At 36.4% G+C, this 20856-nt stretch overlaps 1 protein-coding gene across 8 annotated transcripts in view; it reads right to left on the bottom strand.

Annotated features, from left to right (window-relative positions):
• Positions 1-20856, bottom strand: part of NAV3 (neuron navigator 3) — a 799918-nt gene that overhangs the window by 247666 nt on the left and 531396 nt on the right. For all 8 annotated transcript variants that reach the window (XM_078076338.1, XM_078076339.1, XM_078076337.1 and 5 more), the window contains 2 exons: positions 1713-1830; positions 1024-1076 (listed from right to left, as the gene is read on the bottom strand). In XM_078076338.1, coding sequence (XP_077932464.1) covers positions 1024-1076; positions 1713-1830 — 171 coding nt within the window. The remainder of the gene's footprint in view (positions 1-1023; positions 1077-1712; positions 1831-20856) is intronic.

Below are 20856 nucleotides of genomic sequence, written 5' to 3'. Positions count from 1 at the left end.
TGACGTTGTAATAGTTCCTTAGAGTTTTTATTAATCACACGCACACGCGCACACACACACACCCCAGATGTGCTAGTTAATCACTCTTTAAGAATACAGTCTTTATTATTTTGGATTTCAGTTTTCTGACCTTAAGTAAAGCAAGGCAGCACATCAAAAGAGTTCACTTTTTTTTTCATTCTTCCAATCTCTGACAATTAAGAACACTCATCACATTCACTTAAAATGCCTATTCAGTGCTAAAAAGAGTTTTGAAGGAAGCCTCATCTTATGGATTTTGGCTATCACTCCTGATTATATCCACTGATATAACTTCAGTGAAGGCATTTGTACTTCAGGTTGTCCTATAAAATTAAGTTGTGGCTATTTAATTAAGAGAGCAGTGAGTTCTTATCTCAGCAGTTTATCAATCTATTTTTTTTATTACAAAACTTTAAGCTTTACCAGTTAGTAAAGATAAAAAGAGGGCCGGGGAAGACACAGACCTCGAGATCAACAGCTTTCTGGAAAAGGCTATGAATCATATCTCTTGATCAGTCACTGCTCAGAAAACTTCCAGCAGCATGCCTTTGGAGCTATTTCCAAAAGTGCTGAAGAGTCCATGTGTTTACACAGGACTTTGTTATGAACAAAGAAAATACCATTTATATATATTTTAAGATGCATATGGCAAATTCTGTTCTTCAAACCAGTTGTTCAGACAAAAAGGCTCCACTTAAAATTGGAAATGGGATTTACTGCCAGCACAATCAGTGTTAAATTATTCAGACATCAGAACAACAGCAGAAAGTCAGGATCTGAGAAAACACCTGGAGATGTGTTATTCAGGAGTTACACATATTCCACTGTGCTGATACTCTCACTTGTTCATAAAATTGCACCCAAAGAAATACATATGATAGAATGTGACCAAATGGTTTCTTAAGCAGGAAGGCAGGCAAGAGAAATTTCTAGTCCATTTCCAAATGTAGTTTAATCAAAGTGAAGATAAGCATTATATTTTAGAATAAACATGATTCTTACCATCTGAGATTGACTCCTAGGACATCCATTGATATCTTCAACTTTTTCATTTGCTAAAGCCAAGAAATAAAATAAAAGAGAGAAAAAAAGAATGACATGCTTAAGCAATGACGTGAAACACAAAAGAAGGAGACTAAGAAAACAAAAAAACAAAAAACAAAAAACAAAAAACAAGCACAATGCTGCTGCTACATTCACTCTTGTCTCCCAAGCCGTGTACGAGGGGACACACTTGTTAGCTGCCAAGTCCATATGCACAGATCAGGCAAAAAAAAAAAAAAGTGAGTGAGAAGGAAGTTACTGCTAATTCTTTAGCCTGTGCCAAATGACTGCTGACATGAAACCTTTCACAATTGTCCCTGCTGGATCAGGATACAGTTTCAAGGAATCTCAGAGCGTATGAGTTGCTCTAGCTAATGAAATGCACACATGGGAGACATATGGTTTAATGAAGCGTTCATTTCTGACAATTCAGTGTATGTAAAGATCCAGTTCTAGCCATTTAAAAGTATAGCCAAACTGCTTTTTTCAAACATTCTCACATAAACATTTTTAATTAAAACATGGGAAAGCTACATGAGTCTCAGAGACTCACGGACTGAGGTCCTATGCATTCAACTGAAATTGTGTTTGACCAAGGTGGGTGGGGGCAGAGACTTTCATGATTTTTCCCAGAGGGCAGGTCTTACCAATGATCTGGATGATTTCGGCTAGCAGGACTCCATCTGCAATGTCTTGTTGCAAATCCTTGATCAGCCGCTTGTGGCCCGATTTTGCTAGGTAGTGGTTGGCCCAGTCAGTATAAATCTGTTGAACAGAGGGAGAGAAGAAGTACGATGGTGTGAGAGAAAATAGAGACAATAAAAATGCTTAAGACAAATGTTGGATTCAAAGGGAAGCTATTCTGGATCACATTCCAGTTTAAGAAGTCATAGCTCAAAAGGAAATAGTTGTAAAATAATTTTATACAGCTCTCTCTCCCACTTATCTCTTGTTTCAAAGGAGGATGATTCACGCTTTTTCAAAACCAGGGACTCGTCACTTGTGACACAGCAAAACTCCCTTCCCGGATGACTACTGAGGAAACTCCTGTTTGCAAATCACTTGGGTTTTCACTCTTTCCCCTGGTTCTGTCATCCTGAAAATAATCCTGCCTGTCCTTGTAAAAGGAAACCACCTGGGCTGATTTATACAGGAACCTATTATAAACATTTCTGTTTCTCTGAGACTTGATTAGATTTGTCATGTGAGATACTGTATGTGACAATATTTTGGCATCATGCTATGAAATAATTGCAAATGCCGAAGATATTTTATTTGGACTGTCATCTCCCATTTAAGCCTCTTGAAATGTGTTTATATAAGAAAATAGAGGAAGCAAATACAGTTATTACATAGAAATTACAGCAGAGAATTGAGGAGTGGATTATAAGTCACAAGGTTGGCAATCTGTCATAAAGTAGAGGTGACTCTTCAATAGTAAATTAGGATATAAAGAAAAGCTGGGATTGTTGAAAATTTTCACAAAATACTACTAATGTTTCAAATGTTATGAGACACCTTCTAAGGTAATCTAATTATAAGGAAATAAATAAGCATTAAGATGTTTCAGTTTTATGGGTGGTTCATACGAATATATTAGTAAGTTTATAACAAGGCAGACTATGATAGATGATGTAACAGAAGAACACAATATCTGAAATGACATTAGAGAAGAGGAACTGATTGAGAAATATACATATAAAAAGGTGCTATAGAAGCACAGTGGAACCTGGACACAAGAAGTGAAGGGAAGGGTCATCTGGGTGGCTCAGTCGGTTAAGCCTTGGCCTCTTCGTTTCAGCTCAGGTCCTGATCTCAGGGTTGTGACATAGATAGAACCCCTACTCAGGCTCTGAGCTCAGCAGGGAATCTGCTTGAAGATTCTTTTCCTCTGTCCCTCCCCCCATATGCCTGCACGCCTGCCGGCTGGCTCTCCCTCTCTCAAATAAATAAATCTTAAACAACAACAAAAAAAAGGAGTGAAGGGAAGGGCCTTCCTCACAGAGGAGACCAGATAAAGAAAGGCAGAATGGCAAAGGAACCAAAGACACAGAAAATTTGTAATTAAGGTAGCAAGCCTGAAATTAGGACACATTAGACTGGAAAGGTAAATTATATCTTTTAGTCATAAGCACTGAATGCCAAGCAAATTATAAAAATTACTTTTTGTTTCTAACAAAACCAATGCATTTTTTTTATAAAAATGAAACAAAGTAAATCAGAAGTGTAGAAAGTAAGAAGTAAAAGTTTCCCCACAACTTGCAACCCCTACTCACTTTTGAATACTTTGGTATGAATAATTCTAGAATTTTGTTCTATGCCTACACACTTCACATGACACCACATTACACACCTTCACATACATACACACACGATAGGATTTTTAACCAAATATGGCTCAAATTTCACATATCATTCTCTGCTTCTCAACTTTTTACATAACGATATTTTAATAAAACTGCTACAACCATTTTACCTATATGTATCTCACTATTTTTGATGTTATGTTGTACATAATATCAATCCTCCTATTGAAAGATATTTAATTTGTTTAAATATGTTTCTATTGCATCTAAAGTTGTAAGAGACATCCTTAAAATGTATCTTTGTACATTTACACCCTAGTATTTTTACTTAAACCTAAAAGTGGGACTGCGAATTTTTTTTAAATGGATCCTAGGCACAAACATTCCAAAATACAACTTAGAAGTCAAAGAAAGTACTTCTTCAGTTTAGAAAATATAAAGTGGCATCTTAATGCAATGTAGTGGTGATTAAATTTCCTAAAAGACTATAAATAATTGGAAGCATCCAACTACATTAGAAAAATATATGCGATAACAATATTATACCTCCTTTCCATATGTTCATGATCCTCTTTATATCAAAGATATTAGTGTGAGAAAAGGTACTTGCATAACTGCTAAATTAGAAAACAAAAACATGATTCCTAGATACTCTTATTTGGGGATCATTTTCCTCAAAATTTTATTCTACTTGCATTTTCTATTTTGCACTACAAAAATATATTTTTACAAGGATTTATACTGTTCAGAATCTAAAACATTGAGGACTTTCTGGTCATCGATACATCATTCAAATGATAGCATTAATTGTTTGGCCTTCTACTAGAAATTTTAGGTTGAGTCAGACTTGATTTGTGCCCTTATCCCCATAGGCAGTAAGTTATAAGGACCAGTTGACGGATTTTAAAGCATCCCACAAAGATGAAGAACATGAGTTCTAGAGTCAGTACACCTGGCTTTGAGGCCCAGCAGACATCTTACCACCCCACTCCCTGAAGACGTTGGGCAAGTTTCTTATCCTTTCTAAACTTTAATTTCCCCATCTGCAAAATAAGCACGATAATAATACTTACATTGTAGGATTATGGTAGGACAAAATAAGCACTTGTATGGTGCCCCTCACAGAGTTAGCCCTGAAGAAATGTCTGCTCTTATTATCATCATTATGGCATCAGTTTTATTTTCTACAGAGGCTTTCCAACAAATATTTATTAAGGTTATTGTTTTGTAGAGGTTAAAAACTTTGAGAGGATTGGCAGAAGATTGAAAAAAATTGGACTCCTTGCTTCTTTTTTTTTTTTTTTTTTTTTAAGATTTTGCTTATTTATTAGAGAGAGAGGGCACAAGTAGGGGAGATGGAGAAGCAGACTCCCCACTGAGCAGAGAGCCTCACCTGGGGCTCAATCCCAGGACCCTGGGATCATGACCCAAGTGGAAGGCAGACACTTAACCGAATGAGCTACCTAGGCACCCTGGACTTCTTGCTTCTGACACTACTCATGTCTCTGACTCCTCCTGCCTTCTTTCTGATTCACTGCAGCCACCGATCTGTCTGCCATCCATACTCAGAGCCATGAATCTAATCCTAAGGTTGCCATGTTCTCATTCCTGTCTGCAACACCTCCCTTGTGACTTCACCTCCATCAGGCTCTATGTTGCAAATATTTTGTTTTATGAAGGCATTAAATTATGCAAAAAAATACTTATTCAAATACACACAGAATGGAATGTATTAGAAATGAAAATAAGAATACTTTCATTCTCCTAATGCATGTCAACAGTGTCTTAGACTCTACCCAAATTGCTCCTGGAACTTAGGTGAGAAAACAGATGGGAAGCCAGCTGGTTGGCTTCAAGACTGACTGGAAAAGCCTCTGATTTAGCTCATAAAATGTTTTTTACTTGGTCCAGGATTTCTTCCAGAGGAATCCCAAGCTTAAGTGCTTTGACTTGTCTCGCATCTTTAATATGTGAAACATTGCTCAGACCATAATCTCTGACTTTAGTTGCAACCAGCAAAATCAATTCAGACTATATAAATAAACCAAAAATAAATCTCCATTTTAAAAAGTCCTTTTACTTACTCTTTCTTAATATGTGTAAAAGATATTTGAGACCCTTCAAATAAATCAGTACCTTTCAAAACGATGTTATAATCTAGATGAAACATGAAACAATTACAAAGTAACTTATAAATATATTTTAATATTATATTTAAACTTATTTTTGTCTTTTAAAACTTTATATATATAAATTGGAGAAAAAAGTGAAAACATGAGGTATATCTTTAATGAGATAATCTTCAAGCAAAGGACACATGGTATATAAATATATGCAAATCTCATCAGTAAACTTACTGTACTACTCTGATAAGAGAGGATACAAACAACCTTGTCAACTGTCACATTAGAATCTATTGTTCAGGGGCGCCTGGGTGGCTCAGTTGGTTGGGCAACTGCCTCCGGGTTGGGTCGTGATCCCAGAGTCCTGGGATCGAGTCCCGCATCGGGCTCCCAGCTCGGCGGGGAGCCTGCTTCTCCCTCTGACCCTCTCCCCTCTCATGCTGTTTCTCTCTCTCTCTCTCTCTCTCAAATAAATAAATAAAATCTTTAAAAAAAAAAAAAAAAGAATCTATTGTTCAAATAAATATAACAGAATGGTAAAATCATGTCCAGATTTTGGATATGAACTCCAAAGTTGCCTTTGGTTCATTGTCACACACACACAAAAAATCACAATATTTAACCTCTTAGCCTCACTTAAATGAACTACAAAATGAGTGGTAATGATTTCTGTAGGATTATGCTATAAAATAACAATTACAGGTTTTTAGTGAACAAATTGATATAATTGGGCACAATATCAAATTAATCATAAATTAATATTTAGTCATCATGGCCTGGCTAAAGCTTTAAATATAATTTATCTCTAAATATCTGAAGTCAGTTTTCCTCACCTGTTTTAACTCCAATATTATAAATATAAATGTCATCTCATGTGGTAATTATATTTTAGGAAATTCTGAAAAACTAATGAGATTAGACTTACCAAAGGATACTTAGAAGGTCAGGTAAAATCATATATACATTAATTCATTTACTGTAATTAAATATGATAAAAATCAAAGGTACCATGGCATAATTTATATTTCATATTAATCAGCATGTATTTTAGGGCCTATTATGCAATAATATGCATTCTTTGAGGAACATTTTATATTGTTGGAATTTCTGCCCTGTCACTTACTATCCATGTAGACATTGAGTGAACATGTATTTTCTCTCAGTGTCAGAGCTTCTGTCATATGTAAAATGGCAATAATAGTATTATCTACTAATGGGATTATTGTGAGGATTGTATGAATTTATACTTTTGGAACACAGCTTTTCACTTAGTAAGTATTTGTCAAATGTTGAACATTATTATTCACTATTTTAATATAAACTACATTTATATTATAATGAGAAGTTTATTAATATTATGAACTATTATAATTTTCAAATCCTTAAATCTTAGCTATCTGCCCAAATGTAGTTAACCTAACTAAGGAAAACTGTTGCAAGATGTGATGATCTCTTAGCTTAGTCATTTGCTCTTGTAATATTTCTCTTACAATGCTTATTTCTCATTAAAAAGTAATGGGTTCAAATAGAAGGCAATATATGTGACTATACTGCTTCTGTCCAGTGAACTTGTCACAGTAAAACAACATCAGAAGAACATCTACTTTGATTCTCCACAGACTCCTAAACTTTTATGGTATTTTTTTTTTTTTTACTATTGACAATGTAACACACAGCCTTTGTGTATCACAGCAAACTGCCCCTAAACTTTTAAACCAATATTTAATTTGGTATTTGATGAGTATAAGTAACCTAAACAGTTACATAAAAATAATTATGACTATTTTTGTTATTGCATGCACTACTCTTAAAACATGAGGTATATCTTTATAATTGTTTCAAAGAAATACAGTATTTTTTTTTAAATTTTTTTTTTTTAAGATTTTATTTATTTGCGAAAGAGAGAATGAGAGACAGAGAGCATGAGAGGGAGGAGGGTCAGAGGGAGAAGCAGACTCCCTGCTGAGCAGGGAGCCCGATGCGGGACTCGATCCCAGGACTCCAGGATCATGACCTGAGCCGAAGGCAGTCGCTTAACCAACTGAGCCACCCAGGCGCCCGAAATACAGTATTTTTAATGAGTGTTAAATGATCAAAGAAATGAAAGAAGTAGTAGGGGAAAAGCAGACTTCATTTAAGTCAATAGTCTATTTTAACAGAAAGACACAAATCTATAACCTGGTTAGAAAATATTATAAATGTTCTCAAATGATTTTTAAATATTAGCTGAGCTAGTTTTAACCCTGCACTTATTTATACAATTAGTTTTTTTCCCCAACATTCAAGCAGTAGCTATATATTCCTATAAAGCTGCTATGTTCAAAAAATATTTGAGAAGTCATATAGGATGTTTTAACCTATAACAGACAGAAATTGTGTTGAAAACCAACGAATTCCATGGCAATAACTAGGCTTCTACATCTTAGAAAGCAGTGTACATAAAATTAACAAATAAATGGTAGATTAGGGAAGTGTGACTGTGACATAAGTATTTTCCCACAAAGATGAAAACTAGTACTGGGAAGAGAATTGAAGGCAGGCAAGGTCCTGAGAGCTGACCTAACAGGCCAACTGTCTGGGCTAAGTTTCATAGTATCATTTGGGCCTGAGAAGGGACTTGCAAAGTACAAGGTCTACCAAAACAATATAGAAGAGCATCCATTTTCTTTCCAATCCCCTGAGAACCATATGGAATTATCAAAAAGGAAGCCAGTTATCCTAGAGAGCACTTGAAATAGTACAGGAAGGATGCATAGATCTGATACAGGAAAGTACAAAGGGGGGAAAAAAAAAGGTGTGAGGACAGGTTATAACGCAGGTCTGATAGGTATCGTAAGTTTCAACACTCACCAGACAGTATTGGTGGGCACTAGTAGCCATGCAAGATGTCCCATCCTGGCACCATGATAATTAGCAACCATGCTTACCAACCTTCCCAGAACCAATCATTCCAGGGAGAAAAGATGCACAAGGGAAGATGAAGAATCTGGAACTGAGTGAGCATTTTCCTCAAAGACTGAACTTCAAATCAGAAGTGACTGAATTATTTTGCACTGGGAGCAATAAATTTTCTGCTACTGCACATAATGAGAGGTTTGGGAGGTAAACTTACATATTTATTATTTTTAAAAGCTGTAATTTTGTACATCTCAGATTTAGGACTCAAAAAAAAAACAATGAATCATGGATCATTACATCAAAAACTAATGATGTATGGTGACTAACATAACATAATAAAATTAAAAAAAATCATGAATGTATGCAACACTGGATAAAGGAGGTTGGAAAATTACAACATGGAATTTAGATATGAGACATGCTATTTTTATTTAGTTTAAAAAGTCAATCAAAGACTGAATCTTTAGTTGCTATTACAGAACTGATATGAACAAGAAATCCATGGAGTCTAATCTCATGACCCTTACAAACCTTCTAGACATCTCAATACTGAAGACCATATGAAGTGGTATTATTATTATTATTATTATTATTATTATGAAGTGAACCCATTCAAAGCTTTTGGTCACATTGATATTGTCACAAAATATGTAATAGATTCACCAAGTAAATGGTTGAACTCAGCTGGTTTATTTCATTTTTACATTAAGGAAAATGCTGGCCCATTATGGAGTTTCTCAATCTTATGTATAATTGCACCAAAAGGAATAAAATATCTAAAAATAAATTTAACCAAGGAAGTGAGAGACTTATACTCTGAAAACCCTAAGACATTGATAAAATAAATTGAAGAAGACACAAACAAATGGAAAGATATACCATGCTCGTGAACGGGAAGAATTAGTATTGTTAAAATGTCTCTACTACCTAAAGCAATCTACAGATTCAGTGTGATCTGTATCAAAATACCAACAGTATTTTTCACACAACTAAATTATATAATCTCAGAATTCCTATAGGACCACAAAATACCCTAAATAGCCAAAGAAATCTTAAGAAAGAAGAACAAAGCTGGAGGTATCACAATTCCAGATTTCAAGATATGCTACAAAACTACAGTCATCAAAACAATATGGTACTGGGACAAAATAAGACACATAGATCAAGGGAACAGGATACACTGCCCAGAAATTCACCCATGTTTATATGGTCAATTAACCTACGACAAAGGAGGCAAGAATATACAATGGGGAGAAGATAGTCTCTTCAATAAATGGTGCTGGGAAAACCGGAGAGCTACATGCAAAACAATGAAACTGGACCACCTTCTCATATCATATACAAAAATAAACTCAAAATGGATTAAAGACCTAACTGTGAGGCCTGAAACCATAAAACTCCTGGAAGAAAGTATTGGCAGTAATCTCTGTGCCATTGGCCTTAACAACATATTTATGGCTATGTCTCTTCAGGCAAGGGGAGCAAAAGCAAAAATAAGCTATTGGGATTACACTAAAATAAAAAGCTTCTGCTCAGTGAAGGAAATCAACAAAATAAAAAGTCAACCTATTGAATACGAAAAGATATTTGCAAATTAATATCTGATAAGGGGTTAATATCCTAAATATATAAAGAACTTGTACAACTCAATAAAAGAAAAACTGACTAAAAATTGGGCAGAAGAGCTGAATAGACATTTTTTCAAAGAAAACATACAGATGGCCAACAGACACATGAAAATATGCTCAACATCGGGGAAATTCAAATCAAAAGCACAATGAGATATCACCTCACACCAGTCAGAATGGCTAATATCAAAACCACAAGAAATAACAAGTGTTGGCAAAGATGTGGAGAAAAGGGAACCCTCATTCACTGCTGGTGGGAATGTAAATTGGTGCAATCACTGTGGAAAATAGTATGGAGGTTTCTTAAAAAATTAGAACCAGAAATACCATATGATCCAGTAATTCCACTACTGGTTTATTACTCAAAGAAAATGAAAACACTAATTTGAAAAGTTATATGTACCCCTAAGTTTATTGTAGCACTATTTACAATAGCCAAAATATGGAAGCAACCCACATTTCTATTGACGGATGGATGGATGGATAAAGAAGATGTGGAATATTACTCAGCCATAAAAAGAGTATGAGATCTTGCCATTTGAGACAACATGGATGGACCTAGAGGGTATTATGCTAAGTGAAATAAGTCAGAGAAAGACAAATATCATATGATTTCACCTATATATGAAATCTACAAAAACAAACAGAAACAAACCCACAAACACAAAGAATAAACTGGCAGTTGTAAGAGGGGATAAGGGTGGGTGGTGGGTGAAATAGGTGAAGGGGATTAAAAGGTACAAACTTCCAGTTATAAAATAAAAAAGTCACAGAGATGCAAAGTGTAGCATAAGTAATATAGTCAATAATATTGTAATAATGTTGTATGGTACCTATACTCATTGTGGTGAACACTGAGTAATGTATAGATGTGTCCAATCACTATATTATACATCAGGAACTAATATAACACTGCATGTCAACTATACTTCAATGATAAAAATTGTTTTAAAAAAATCAAGATGTTTTTCTTTTAGTTTAAATAAATTAAATAAAATGTATAAAGCAACTTCTTGGAGGGTTCATTAAATTTACTTGAACCTTGATTACGGCAACAAAAAATATTGGAAAAGCGTTTATTTTTCCATCTAAATCTTTTGGTGACTCTGCAAGAAATAAAACTTTAAATTTGTGTTAGAAAAAGAATTTTCAAGTTTAAAGGTTGGTTTAAAAGTGAGTATTAATGAGTCAATAACTCCAGAGGGCGCCTGGGTGGCTCAGTTGGTTAAGCGACTGCCTTCGGCTCAGGTCATGATCCCAGGGTCCTGGGATCGAGTCCCACATCGGGCTCCCTGCTCTGCGGGAAGCCTGCTTCTCCCTCTCCCACTCCCCCTGCTTGTGTTCCCTCTCTCGCTATGTCTCTCTCTGTCAAATAAATAAATAAAATCTTTAAAAAAAAAAAAAAAAACTCCAGAAAGTTAGTGAGTGGTTTATGAAGGCAGGCAAATTCTAAAGTAAACATAAAATTGATTCTGATAATTTCCCTTAACTTTTTCTTTATTTCTCACATCCAATCTCTGACCCAGTTCTGTTAATTCTATATCCTTAATGCCTCTTGACCCTTCTGCTCCATTATTGCTATAATCACCCTGGTTCAGCTTTTCATCATCTCTCACCCAAATTGTTTTACCAGTCCTAAATACTGTCTGAGTGCAGGCAGGCTAAGCATTAAACTATTCTATACACTACAGTTAGTGATTGCTCTAAAATGCAAATCTGATCAAGTAATCTACCTTCCTACCTAAAAATCACCTAAGAGCTCCCACTTACTTTCAGAAAAGAAATTTCCTTATGAAGCCAATTTATTCTTTTTAAAAGTGAATTGGTTTAAAGAAAAGTGGCCAAAAGGGAAAAAAAAAAAAAAAAGGAAAAAGGAAGGTGCAGCTGTGAAGGCTCTAGAAGAATGAAGACCAAGGAAAGCCACACAAAAGGATGGGCTTTGACAAGCAGAAAGAAGGGGAAAACATATTCCAACAGCAGATACAGGGATAATGGAACCTACAAAGGGTCAGCATGCTGAATTCACTGAATATTGAATAATTCCATTTGGTCAGAGCATGAGGAAGAGGCACATGGAAAGACTAGAGGTAAGAGACTAGGACTCAGTGTGTGGGGGATGGGGTCACGTATAAAGTTAAGACCGCTGCATCAATGTGTTTAGGTAAATGCTAGCTTACTTCTATGTAGGGGCTATAAACGTGACAGCTATGGCTGTGTTTCTTAACTGTAGTTCTGGTGCAGCTAGGAAGGACAGTTTAGAGCAGAGAAAACCTGCACAAAGGGAGCCTACTTAAGAGGCTAGTGGAAGATTTCTAGATGGTGGAATACTTTTCTGCCCTGTATTTTCTAGAAAATCTCCCTCAATACAGCACGAAGAAAAAAACAAAACTCAATTTCCCATGACCACAATACATGAATATGGAAAACAGATGAAAGAATGATAAATGATTTAGCAAAGAGGAATAAAGAAAGAGTAAACCCACAGGAGCCTGCAGAGGGAGATAGCAAAGCAATGTAAATAGATTTTCCCACAGAACTCCAGAGAAGCGCAAGAAGCGTGGGCATCAAACCAAATAGAAGGTGGGGTGAACCAGAGTCAAGAGGTGTCTGACTACTTGCCTCCCCCTCATGCTATCAAGAGCCAGTAAATGTAGACCAGGGAAAAGCCAGGTTTGAGTTACTAGGCAGACAGGAGGGTGGAGGCATGGTAATGAAAACAGGAGGTTAAATGAAATTATGCATCCTGATGTTGAGACTTCAGCAACTGTCTTCCCCTCTATGCTCCTTCTCCTTCAGAAATGCAGGATTATATATCCCCCACCCTCAATCCAGCCAGAAATGGAATTCTTTCTCTGATAACAGTGATCATCCATAAGACCAACAGACATTCAAGTTCAAGGTAACCAGTCAATCAACCAGCTGGCCAGTGGATAGCCTATAATGAATCCCAGAGGACAATAAGATTTGTGTGTTTGTATGAGCACAGCTTTTTACTGTCTCATACTTGATAAAAACAGAGATAGAGGTTACCAAACATTTGATGAAATCCTTTAAAATAAAATATAGATGCCAGATAAACAGATAAAAAAGAAGTCAGAATAAAATAGAGTGGAAGTCAGGAGTAGAAGAAAACTTCAAGAAAATTATAATATTGGTGTCTCCTACTTGGACTCCAAAAGAAGCCTGGCTTGTAGCCTTTATGGCCATCTTTATGTCATCCATATAAATGATACACTCAGAGTTGTACGGTTGTGTGTGGTGGCCTTGATAGACTAATATAATAGAACTTTAAAATGCCTTCATTTTTCGGTTTTAAGAAAATATAAATATTTCTTAATTTTTTTAGAAAAGGTTTGATTTTAGTTGCAAAGGAGAAAACTTCTTAGTACTGGCCAATATATTAAAATTCCAGTCCATGTCACATATATTAATAATAATATATTCCATGTGAAGGGATTACCAGTCTTAAGTAAACATGAATAAGCTTCATATACATGCATAAATGTCACTTTCCATTAATACTGCATTTAACTTCCCAGTTCTTTGAGAGATAACTTCCTATCTGAGAAAAGAATACACCTAAGATGTCTATTGTATTTATTGTGGCCATAAGCCGGATGGAACAAGTAATCAACATCAATATTTTCAACTCTGATACACGCAATCCTACCCACCCCAGTGATACACTTCTTTGATACGTAGCTTTAAAATGCACCCCTTAACTCAAGTTTCAGATTTTATTGGAACCAAAATTATATCGATATTTTCATTTACAACTGCATTCATCTGTTTAAATTTATAGCCACAAATTATTAGCTTGGACTGTAATGAAATCTATTTTCACACTGGGGATAGGAAATTTTTAGATGAACTGATATAGACCCCAAGATAAGCTGATAGGAAAAGAAAGGATAGGGCTTATTGGGTGAACTCAAGTATGTTCTGATTTTTTCCACCTGTGGTTTCTTTATAGCGAAAAATAACCAAGGCCCTAATACAAACCGTGGCATCCATTATCAAATCAAACCAGCCAACACTGATTGAGCAGTGCTATGCTAGGTATTGTAGGCAACATAAAAAAGTAAAAGGCACATAGTTTGTCCTTGAGGAGGGAAAGTAGGAGGGGGAAGGAATAGGTTAGCCAATTTTGAGAATCTACTAGGTCTTCTCTATGATGATGCCTGCCTAGTCTTTCCCCCATCTCACCTATTGAGTGGCATTTTAGCTACCGATTTTTTTGTCCAAATCATCACTTCCCACACTCTTGTGAAGACTCCTCACCATTCACTTGAAGCCATACGTATCACTCTCTAATCTTTCCTACTCTAAATATAAGGAAAATGTTGTCTCCTGAGTCAGGATTTTCTCCCCTAACCTTAAGTATTAATCATCCTGGGCAATTTCATTATTGGTGTAGACAAGCCATCAAACACTATGCCAGAAATTAAATATATAATGAAGAACCATCTACCCTGTCTTCAATGCACAGTGCCTATTATTAATGATCTTTTCTTCTACAGACAATACAGCATTTTGTAAATTTTTTTTATTATTATGTTACGTTAATCACCATACATTACATCATTAGTTTTTGATGTAGTGCTCCATGATTCATTGTTTGCGTATAACACCCAGTGCTCCATGCAGAACATGCCCTCCTTAATACCCTAAATTTTTGAAAAAGGAGTTGAATATTATGATTACGTAGCACGATTCTGCTATTAGTGTGTGTGTGTGTGCGTGTGTGTGTGCGTGTGCATGTGCGTGCGCGTGCGTGTGCGTGTTGGCTCCACACCCAACGCAGAGCTTGAACTCATGACTCCAAGAATAAGAGTTGCATGCTCTACAGACTAAGGCAGCCAGGCACCCAATTCTGGTATTAATTTAAATTTTATTTCACTTAATTTCAATTGCATTTCCACTGCTACCAGCAATAGAACAAAACCGGGGGAGGGGCTACATAGACTTCTTTCTCCAAGATAGTGTCTATTAGTAATAGTGTTGAGAGCAAAGCACTGTTTTAAACATGTAAAATGACTTAACTCACTCAATCCTCAGAGCTCCCTAAGAGGATACTATCATTCCATCTGAGAGATGAGGATCTTGAAACAGAAGTGTTTTCCCCACGTCACAACAGTAAATGCTACACAGAACCCAGATTTTCTGGCTCAAAACCCACACTCCCAGCCAAAACAAAAGGTAATATTTCATTTACAAGCCTTCCCTTCCAGCCTCCTACAGTTATTTCCATTGTATCTGACATCCATCTCAAAATATGGTGAAAAACCTCCTTTATTTGACTGCTACAACATCTGGCATTTATAGAATGCTCTATGGGGAATGCATCCTAACAGCTTGCAAAATTCTAATAATGCAGGTGACAACATGAGCTAAAATCTGCATATTAAACTGTACCAAAGAGTATTTTAGGAAAACAGTTAAGAGAACTTTTAGTGCTCACACTTTCCTAGAGGGAAAAAAGGCATGCTACTTGAGATTCTTTTACTTTCCTTTTATCTCAGTCTGTAATTGATGTAAATTGGTAATGCAAATGAATTCAAGGTAAATACTAGCAACCACCTTTCAAAGACCAAACCACATGGCAGGAAATATGTAAGAAAATAATGTTTATGAAACATAAAGTTAAGAGAGAATAAACATGTCTACGTCTTAGCATTTCAGAGTTTCTAGGCTTCTGAATTGGGTATCTCCAATCACATACCAATAATTAGCAGTGAGGAACTGGCTGAGAGAAATGCTTAGTGTAAACCAATGATTCTCAAAGTATGATCCTGGATCAAGACCGTCAGTGTCATCTAGGAACTGGTTAGAAATGCAAATTCTTGGTCCTCACCCCAGATCTACTGACTCAGAAAATCTGGAAGTGGGGTCAGTAATTTGAGTTTTAACAAGCCCCCCAGGTGATTCTGATGTGTGCTAATATATAAGAATCCCTGGGCGCCTGGGTGGCTCAGTTGGTTAAGCGACTCCCTTCGGCTCAGGTCATGATCCCGGAGTCCTGGGATCGAGTCCCACATCGGGCTCCCTGCTCGGCGGGGAGTCTGCTTCTCCCTCTAACCCTACCCCCTCTTGTGCGCTCTCTCTCTCTCAAATAAATAAATAAAATCTTTAAAAAAAAAAAAAAAAAAAAAGAATCCCTGGCACAGATGAACACTGTTCACAGAACAGCTTTTATTTCTAAGACTTTAAACTGTTTTTTAATGTAAAAAGGATGCTATTTCATTGTAAGGGAGAGGCAGCAAAAGACTTATGGCTTATATAGCATTTCCCCTTACCTCCTAAATGTTTCTTGCTACCAAGAAAAACACACCGAGCCCATAAAACACTGATTGAAAATGCCCTTTGCAAACCATTCATTCACATGTTTTAAATCCTTTAAAGATGAGTGATAAAGGTAGGCATCTATTTCAAAGGTTTTTTTTTCCAAGTAAAAAAATCATTTCTTTCTTTAGAAAGAGGTGAAGAAGGAGTGGTTTGCATTTACTTAGGCTGAAAACATAGAACTTGGAAGCTGAGAGAGAACACACTTCCTGCTGTGCTAAAAACCCACAGTGGAAAGTAATGGAAATACAAATGCATCGCCCTAGGGGTTATAATACATCCAGCCAGACATCGGGAGGCAGCAGAAGTAACATTTCTGGGGGGAAAAAAGGACACTTTTCACAATATTTGTTCTCTTGATATCTTTCTTTCCTTTTTGTAGCATAACTCTAAGCAAACGCAACACTATTTGGAAGATTTTGTTGGGCCTTACTAGAACATATTCTATTTTCATAAATATTTGAAATGCTTGAAACGATCACAAATGATGATAAAATACACACACATATGTGACACATGGTGAGATCTGTCATCCAGTTTGCTGTTTTCTAAAGACACTTTGATGAAAAAATAAATAAAAAATAAGTAAATAGAAAAAAAAGGACGACTCATGGATCCACGTTATATTCCAATCAGACACAATCATTTATCAGCTTCCTGCAGGTGGTTTCTCTTCCTGCAGGGACATGCTATAGCTCCACATCACCACGGGTAGGGGCTCGAGCCACATAAGCCCATCAGTCAACATTGGTTGTCACACGGCCTCTTTGTCACACTACAAAGGAAAACTGCTGACATAATGAAACAACCACATTAGTCAGGCTCCTGACCACTAAGAGGGTATCAAGACTGTAGAAGTCACCACATTAACAGTCACCTTAAAAACCACCCTATTTCATCCTGAAATTCTTTCATTTTAAATGAACCCCAATTGCGAGATTGCTAAGGATTCCATTTGAATCCCTTACAAATTAAATAAAATGGAGAAAAAAAGTGGAAAAAAGAAACCAAAAACACAGGTAGCTCACTATATGATTTTATATTGTATTTGTATGCAAATACAAGCAAAGAAAAACCAAAGATTCTAACTAGGCCGATATTTTAAGTTCAACACCATAAACCAAATTTTACAGTCTGTTTCCTTATAAAACCTAATCCTATGATTGAAGTTGTTCCTCAATAGGCATGTGAAACGTGTGAAACATTCGCCCAATATGGATGACTCCGGAGTTAAACTTCTCACTAAGCAGGGAGGCTGATCTAAGTTGATGTTCTTCAGCTCCTAACCCTTCCAGAAGAAAGATAAAGTTAAATTGTGAAGGATATCAGAGTGAAAGGATGGAACCTGGAGTCAGAAATTCTAGACTCCTTTCCCAGTCCCACCACTTACTAGAGGGTCCTGAGTTTCCTCCCTTTTGATGCAAGGATCACATCCTGACCTACCTGCTCTCTCCTAGGATTATTGTGAGGATTAACTGTATTAGAAAACATTTGCAAAAGCAAAATGCGTTACACATTATAAGGCATCATTATTATAATCAATAACATGTTATCCACGAATTACATTTGAAACCGTATTCCCCCCAAACAAACATAGAATTATTTCAAATAATATTGCCCATGCATAGGGAGAGGGACTACTCTGTTTTTTAATTGCATTAATGGCACACAGAAACTAATTTGTTTCCATAAAATAAGCTTACCTTGAATTTTTTCCCTGTCCATTAATGATGTATTATCTAGTCTGTTCCAAGAAAGGTTATAATACTTCAGCCCTGTATTTTGGCAATGGATGATTATACAACTATTCAAGTTTTATGAAGAGTTGACCCAGGCAGGAATGCACGTCCAGCTTCTTCATGACTGTTAGTCCCCCCACAGCCACCCCTTATCAGGGAACTTACTACACTCAAGCCGCTGTTTGGCAAAATTTGTGCTCTACCTTCCATAGCATAGAATATTCTCTAGCAAGCAGACAGACACTTGATTTCTAGCTCTCCTTCCCTTACGTGTAAGTGGGGCCATGTGGACTAGTTCTCACCAATGGAATGTGAGCTGGAGTGATGATATGCTTCTCCTCCAAGCCTGACCCATATAATACTCCTTACCCTGCTCTCTATCCCTTTTGCCCCTTAGGTTGGCTGGAAACACATACTAAGCAGGATGTAGAAGCTGCCTAATGAAAATGGCAGAGCTTCCAGCAGGATGAGTTTCTGAGTGATTGCCCAAAGCAGAACATCCCAACTCCACACTCAACAGCCAGGAAACATGTTGGACTGTGTGTGTGTGACAAATTAACAGCTATTGTGTGGAACCACTGAAATCTAGGAGTTTATTACCAGCTGGTGTTAATTTAATTACAGAGACCCTCTTCTTGCAACCAAAGACTCTTTGAAGAATACCTCCCCTATGTCCAAGAATTTAACTGTGAGTCCAACAGAGGGCTAACTTCCATTCCCAATATTTCTATTTCCCTTCCAGATACCATTGCCCTGGACCCACAATCCTTACCAAGGACCTTCTCTTCGTTCTTGATAATCTTTTCATTAATTCACTGAATGTGCATCTTTTGAGCATGAGCTCTTCATCACTAGGAACTCCTCTCTTCTCTCTGAAGCTCTGAGCTTGGACCCCCAGCAGCTCTGTCCAGTTTGTTACCACTGGTCCTGGGGTGGGGGTGTTGGCATAGGTTGGTCAAATTTCCGTATCTGGGATCTCTGAAACTTGGTATAATATTTTGAGTGTTTTTTCAACAATGATGAAAACATGACTGAGTATTAAACATATCTGACATTTGGGTATGAAATTAAATTTGATGGCTTAAAATATATGTAAAAACATAAACAGTGGTTTTCAAAATTCAGAATTCTTCACTCTCATAATCAAGTTGATAGAATTCTGCAGTGATAGAGAATGTAATTTTTAATTTCTCAAATTGGGTTTACGTTTTGCCATATATCCCTGTGACATTCTTTTACTCTTTTAGGTGCATTTATGTGTCAAGAAAATACCATTTATAATATTATTTATGGTATTTAAAATAAAAATTAAATACCCACTAATAGGGAAATTATTATTAAATATTATTTAGTCACACTATGAAATATTGAGTAGGCATGAAAAATAGAAATTATGATGCTTATATAGCAAAATGAAAAAGTAGGATGCAAAAAAAGTAGAATATAAAACAATCTTGAGATGTGCATATAAAAAATACTAGAAGTAATTGCAGGTTGTACCAGTATTTGGGTGATTAGTTTTACAGATTTTTTTATACTTTAATTTTATATTTATTATAAGTATATATTATTTATATTTATTATATTTATATAGTTTATATTTAATTTTATATTTTAAAATTCTGTTTAACTATTTTTCATATATAATTAAAATTGATTTCAAAGTATTACCTCACAGGTATTCCAAGTGAGAATACTATGAGAGCACATTTTGGTTTTCTAGGGGGGAAAAAAGAGATGCAGTGAGACTTTGAATTCACCTCAGTAATATGAACTCTCATTACTTACTATCATTCCTACGGAGAGAGCCACAAGTAACAAGAGGGTTTTGGACCACACATAGGTTGAGGGATGCATGTCAAGCTGACAAGAGTAAACCCAACTCTGGACAAAGGTAGGGGCCAAAGCCTGCACATGGCCCTCAAGGGAAAGTACTTGAGAGTGGCCCCTTGAGGTCCAGAAAGTCAGACCAATAGTTTTGTAGGATAACAACGGAGAGCAGGCATGTGGGAACAGCAAAAGTCAGAATAAACGTGATGAGAGATTTTCCCAGAAGCAGAAAAGCAGAGGTAGGTGAATAACTAAAAGATCAAGGGATCAGACGAGAAGCAGGATGTTCATAGGAGCCCAGTGAACAGAAAAGCAATTAAAAGATCAAATGCAGAGCAGTGTTTCACAGCTCAGAGATTCTCAAACCCAGAGGCAGCAAACTATCCCAGAGTAGTTACTCTGGCGTCTTCAGGGAGAGCAGGTAATTGGAACTGATGGCTGAATTAAGGAGTGTCTTCAGGGTTGACAGAGGTAGCAGCTTCCTTTAAGCAAATGATCAGAAGCCCTTGCCCTGCAAATTCACAGCCACAAAGATTCAGAGATACAGCTTTGATCTAATTGCCACAGTTCCCACTAAGTCATGATGGGCACCCCACCCAGTACAGGATTTACTGCCACGTGCTGGGCACTTTACAGATATTATATCATTTATCTTCCAAAGGACCCTATGAGATGGGCATTGCTATATTCATGTTACGTAAGAGACAACTGAAGATCAGATCAGTTAACCAACTTGCCCAAAGTCAATAAAGAGTAAGTCAAAGAGCCAGGGTGGAGATTGCTTCTAATACACACACATTTTCAACAATACCACACTACCTTCTCTGTTGGTATAAACAATAAAAAAAGGTAACTTTACATTTTTCAAGGTGTTTGTCCTTGTGATGCACTTTATATGCCTGTAAAATAACTGCTTTCCCTAAGA

Source organism: Halichoerus grypus, chromosome 6 (assembly GCF_964656455.1).
Source record: "Halichoerus grypus chromosome 6, mHalGry1.hap1.1, whole genome shotgun sequence".
Lineage (NCBI taxonomy): Eukaryota > Metazoa > Chordata > Mammalia > Carnivora > Phocidae > Halichoerus > Halichoerus grypus.
This window is presented reverse-complemented; position numbering and strand designations above follow the sequence as displayed.